At 39.4% G+C, this 5,393-nt stretch overlaps 1 protein-coding gene across 7 annotated transcripts in view; it reads left to right on the top strand.

Moving 5' to 3' along the window:
* Positions 1–5,393, top strand: part of esrrb (estrogen-related receptor beta) — a 46,699-nt gene that overhangs the window by 198 nt on the left and 41,108 nt on the right. For 2 of the 7 annotated variants that reach the window (XM_037125481.1, XM_037125477.1), the window contains exon 1: positions 3,402–3,761. The exons of 3 other annotated variants lie outside the window; for them this stretch is intronic. In XM_037125481.1, coding sequence (XP_036981376.1) covers positions 3,712–3,761 — 50 coding nt within the window. In that variant the 5' untranslated portion in view covers positions 3,402–3,711. Of the gene's footprint in view, positions 1–3,401; positions 3,762–3,802; positions 4,075–5,393 lie in introns of those variants that run through there. 2 more of the 7 variants (XM_037125478.1, XM_037125485.1) reach the window with 2 other exon arrangements.

Below are 5,393 nucleotides of genomic sequence, written 5' to 3'. Positions count from 1 at the left end.
GTAAGGCACACTACACATTCATCATCCTGTCTTCTTCTTCTTCAATTTTGTTTTTCTGCATTGATGAGTGTAAACATTTTTATGCTAATTTTAAATGTAGCTTCGACGCACCTGTAGCTCCTGTAAATGACATCAGTGTGCACGCGGTTTAGCGCTAATTGAGGCGTGTGCAGTGCAGCACTGTACCCTGTCCTCTGGGAATGGTCACTGAATTATACTGCTGTGCGCATTAATAGGTTAAATGTGGCGACGTTGAAGGCCTAGCTGCCTGGGTGTCTCGAGACAAATTCCGGGAGAACTGTTTTTGTTTTGTTTTTTGTTTTTAAATGCAGGGAACTCAAATTGAAGATTTATTTGCCAGTTCCTTGCAAAAGTTGTAGTTTTAAGGGAAGCTACAGTAGGTTGTGTGTAAGAGATGCTTTCTTCCGGGTCAAACTTGTTTACGTCACCAGATTTTAATGACATTTCGTATTAGATAATTAGAAAGTTGGTTGAGGCAAAAGGATCAAAGCTGCTTCATGTTTGCCATAGTTGCTGTGTTGTTATGTTTAAGTTCTGCTGCATGAAAAACAAATTAAAGCATCAGAATTTTATGGCACTAATGGATTCATTATTATAAGTCAGACAGTATTCAGTTCACTGCTTAAAGTTGTTTACTTTGCTAAAAGGACTGTAATGTAAGTCCTGCTCATTGTTTTCTTCAAGTTGATTTCAAGTAGAATGTTTTTTTTTTGGTTGTTTTTTTCAATTGCATCACCCAAACAGACAGTACATGTAAACAAAGAGTGAATAAATGCAAATGCTTGATGCCATTAAACAAACAAAAAAAAAAAAAATAGAAAACAGAAATCTCAATCATCTAAAAAAAATAAAAAATTGTTATATAAATCAGAGCAGTCCTGCTCCCCGGTCGTCATACTCCACTAACTTTGTCATGCCATGTGTTGATTGAGTGTTTGCGTAATGCAGCTCTATTCTTTATTTGTATCAGATCCCTTCCTGTCAAATCAACTGTCACATGCCTCGACTTTTTTTCATACCTGGGCTGATAAGAAGCGGCGATATCAGCAGCAGTGCTTGCATAGCTCACACTGCATGACAAAAGTCTGCGTGGTGTCAGTCGAAAAAACCTCGAGAGGCCAGTGGAGACTAGGCAGAGATGTGATTTATCAAGTGAAGGCAGTTATCAAGATGAAAGACAGTACACAGGTTAGATAGAAGGATAATGTGGCTGTTTGTGTCTGTTGTGAGGAGGCACCCTCCCCCTGTGATTATCTATCCAGTAGTAAGTAGGTCTTTTGACTTACATAATTCTGAATTTGCAATTTGGACTACTTGTTTTTTTTTAACAGTTTCAGTTTCTTTAACTGAGCTTTTGTATTTGAAATAATTTAAAAGATTGTACTTGCCAAAGGAGGTAGATAAGAGAAAAACAACTTGAATACCTAGCTGAAAATAAATGTTTTGAATTGTCTTTAAAATAGAGTAGACATTGTTTCTTGTCTGTGCCAAGTGAGGTGCACAGACATGTTTAATTTTCCTCTTTGTCCCATATGTCATTCGGTGTCTTGAAGCCTGCGAGCTTTTTGATAGTGATTTTACTCCTCTTTAAGGAATTAAACTGACAGGTGTTTGATTTGGCATCAATCTTAATTGGATTTTCATTTATTTGGTCGTTTGTTTTTGTCACAAAAAGGGACCAGATGCTGTGTGATCTGTGCCACTGTGGAGGCACTATTGCTGCACATCAATAGGCCTGTGATGATCAATAGGGATTGCGTGATGTTTTTGCATTGATTATAGAAACGTGAGCCGATGAATGGAACTGGAGTCCTCTCCGAGGGTTATACTGTTCCTGTTCAGCAGAGAAAACTAGAGCGCAGCAGAGCGACCTAACACACCTTTTTTTCTTTTTTTTTTTGCATGAATCTGCTGGTAGATCTCGACTCCTCCTCACTCACTCTTATTTTTACTGAAGTAGCTGAGGACCGTTGTCAGAGAGTTGTGAGAGTTAAAGAAGTGTCCCAAGCTGCTGTTTCTTTCTGCTTGACTCAGCTAAGTGTCAGCCATTGCCGGACTGCTCATTTCTCCAATAAGATGCCATGGTAAGCTCTGTTCTTATAATGTGGGGATACAGTAACATGGAGAACCTCACTGACTGTGAAATGGTATCTGCATTCTCGGCATTCTTACTGAGCTTGATCAACAGTGAAACACAGGCGCTTCTAAAGCTGGGGTTAGAGAAGACAGGGCTGGATTTTCCGCTGCTTTAGAAGCTGATGGGCTTCCAGAATATGAGTTATGGCTTGAGATCATCTCTCACAGGTGGTGAAAGGTTTCACAATGGTACCTCACATGTAACACCGGCAAATGGAGCTAGCGACACAGCTCAATAAATACATTTACTGTCCTTAGTGGTTTGAAAGCTATTGCTTTTTGAAAGTGAAGTGCTGCAGATGCACTCGACTGCTTGCTGGAACTTCTATAGTGTGGTTTAGGCTGGTGTCACTTTATGGTCCGTTATATAATGGTGCATTTTGATATCTTGAAAATGCACAGAGTGGATTACAGTACTTTTTTTTTGTAGGGATAGTCAAGTTCTGAAATGTCACCTGCTTAGTAAAGTTCTCTGTTGCTGCTGTTGTGTGATCGCCTTGGCTTTTCCCTCGGCTTTGATGTTATTGCAATGCATATTGATGCAAGCGTGCAAAAAAAAAAAAATGTGGAGACAAAATGCTTTTATTTGCAAATTAATCAAAGATGGATCACAAAATGTAAAAGAAAAAAAGTTTACTGTTTACTGTTAAATACAATAAATGTTCCTTTTTCTTAAAATCAAACACAGAAACATATAAATGAATCAGGATTTTCAATATTTCACAAATGCAAGACAGACAGTCTAATACTTCTATTTATTATCTTCAATCATGTTTGAATTTTTAAGCATCCAGAACTTAAAACTTATTTGAATGAAAACTTTGTGTGTTGACTTTTCTCCCAGTCACATCTTTGTTGTTCATGTGATCGGTTGTTTTGTCTGTGTGCGTGCGAGCCATGTGTGGTGTGTGTGTGTGTGTGTGTGTGTTGCACTTGTGCATAGCGGAGAGCGAGTGAGCGAGCGAGCGTTTGGATCCCTCCTCCTCGGTGCTCCGCCGGCCCCTCTGTCGCTTTAAGTCCTGCCCCTCGGAGCCAGCCAACAGCAGCTGTTCCATATTCATCAAGCCCTTGAGTCTTAAAGAGCCCTATCCCGACCATGGAAAGAGTCATTCCTCTCGCTCGCGCTCTCATGCTCTCTCCATCTTAGCGCTCATCCCACTGCTGCTGCCTGCGCTTCTCTCTCTCTCGCGCTCTCTCTCTCACCCCCCTTTACCTCTCTTGTCTATCTGTCCCTCCCCCCTTCACTCTCTCCCTCTCTGTCACACACACACACACACACACATTCACTTACACACACTCAGACACTTTCTCTCTCTCACACATATATACATAAACACACACACACACACAACACACACATGCTCATGCACACACGCGCCCACTCAATCCATCAGAGTCCAGCATACCTGTGCAGGCTGGGGGGAGCGGTGCTGGAGGGGGTTTTTCGCCAGCGTTGTCTCTGAGGGTGCTGTGCCATCATTTGGGGAAGAAGCGGGGTCTCAATTGTTTTCTCTTTCCTCTTCTTCTCATTCCTGGAATGCTAAAACTGGACTGATGGACATTTCAGAACTTTGTCTTCCAGACCCTCTCAGCTATCATAACCAGTAGGTGCACCTTGTTTCTAAATTTCCTTCTGTCACTTTTTCCTTTTAACCGCTCTGTTGTGATGCAGTTTTGTTTCTTCACTGTCTTGTCTTTTTTTATTCTCATTTATTCACTCTTTTAACACAGTCTGCTCTAGTTTTTTTTCTTGAATGCTGCTACTTCAGGAACTGAACTTTTTCTTGTTTTAGCAGCACTTTACCTCTTGCACCTACTCACACTCTTTAACACACACTTTCTCTAGTTCATTGTTTTAAGGGCTCTTAAATGCACGCAGGACTTGACAGTAGAGAGCAACAGGGCAGGTGCAACTGTGTATGTGTGTGTAGATTTACTGTGTGAGCACATCATGTATGCCAGTCTGTATACATTTAATTCAGAGCATGGCTGATTGATTTAGCTTGCCCCTCAGCAAACTGTGTGTTTTCTCGTAAAGAATTTTGGGGTACCTGTCCGCTCGGGTTAAAAGGTTGTTTGCTGATGGCTTTGATCCTAGATCGGGCCACCAGGGAGAACAAGAATAATATTTTAAGGAGATGAGATTAGCGCAAATCTGTGGAATTGGAGGGGATAAATTACACACTATAATATTTGTAGCCAGAGAAAGACGAATGAAAAAGACCCTGTAACCTCAGTGAGCTGGCAGGTCTGTCCCAGCCAGCGGCACGCGAGGCAAGCTGCCGTCTTAACAGCTCCTGGTTGCTGGGACAGTCTGAGCTCACAGGACCTGCCACAGTTAGACTTTGTAAATCCACTTAGAGCACACATGTAATGCAAAATAAACTTCAGTCTTCAATCTTTAGTTGTAGAACATGTTTATGTGTTGTTTAAATTTTATTGGAAACAGTTTAATGGTCCTATATTGATGTATTTACGTCACACACACCACTGTTAATGCATGAAAAACACAGACTAAAACATATGGCTTGTTTAAAGTTTTGTTTTAATTTGTACACAATTTTTATGTCAGTCTTTATTATATTATATGTTACATATTTGTATTTGAAATTATTGTTAATATAGTATATTAGCAAAAGTGGGGATTTGTGGAAGACCAGTTAGATGTGTTCAAGACATTTCAATTACATGAAACAGTAGTCATTTTGATGTTGAACTGTTAAACTAATTCTGTTACTCTGTCCTTGAAAAATTTCTAGAACAGTCTAATTTAAATTGTTAATTCTTATCGTCTGCCAAAATTAAGTTGTCTTGTAACTTCCCTTACACTGAGCATTATTTAATGATACCACAATTTAGTTTTTTTTATGTTACACATGCAATGAAAATACAAAACAAAAGATAATTCAGTGTAAAGTTAAAGAGTGTAAAGAGCTGATTTTTGTCAGTATTTATTGCTTTACAAGTATTCTTTACCTTAGGCTTCAAAGATTTAATCTGAGAGACAGTTTGAAAAAATATGATATCATAGACATGCAAGCAATAATCTCCTGTGTAATTCCACTGAGATGAATTATAAAATGTCACTTCCCTCTCAGATACCCCTTAATGCAGAATGACACAAACAGCAGTATTTCTGTGTCACATCAGACATTATATGTGTAATTATATTTTTCACTGTAGTAAACCCTGGTATTGCTAAAGCACTGTAGGGTGAAACTACAACAATATGTATT

Source organism: Acanthopagrus latus, chromosome 16, assembly GCF_904848185.1.
Source record: "Acanthopagrus latus isolate v.2019 chromosome 16, fAcaLat1.1, whole genome shotgun sequence".
Classification (NCBI taxonomy): Eukaryota; Metazoa; Chordata; class Actinopteri; order Spariformes; family Sparidae; genus Acanthopagrus; species Acanthopagrus latus.
The sequence above is the reverse complement of the archived record's forward strand: the minus strand, read 5'-3'. Positions and strand labels throughout refer to the sequence as shown.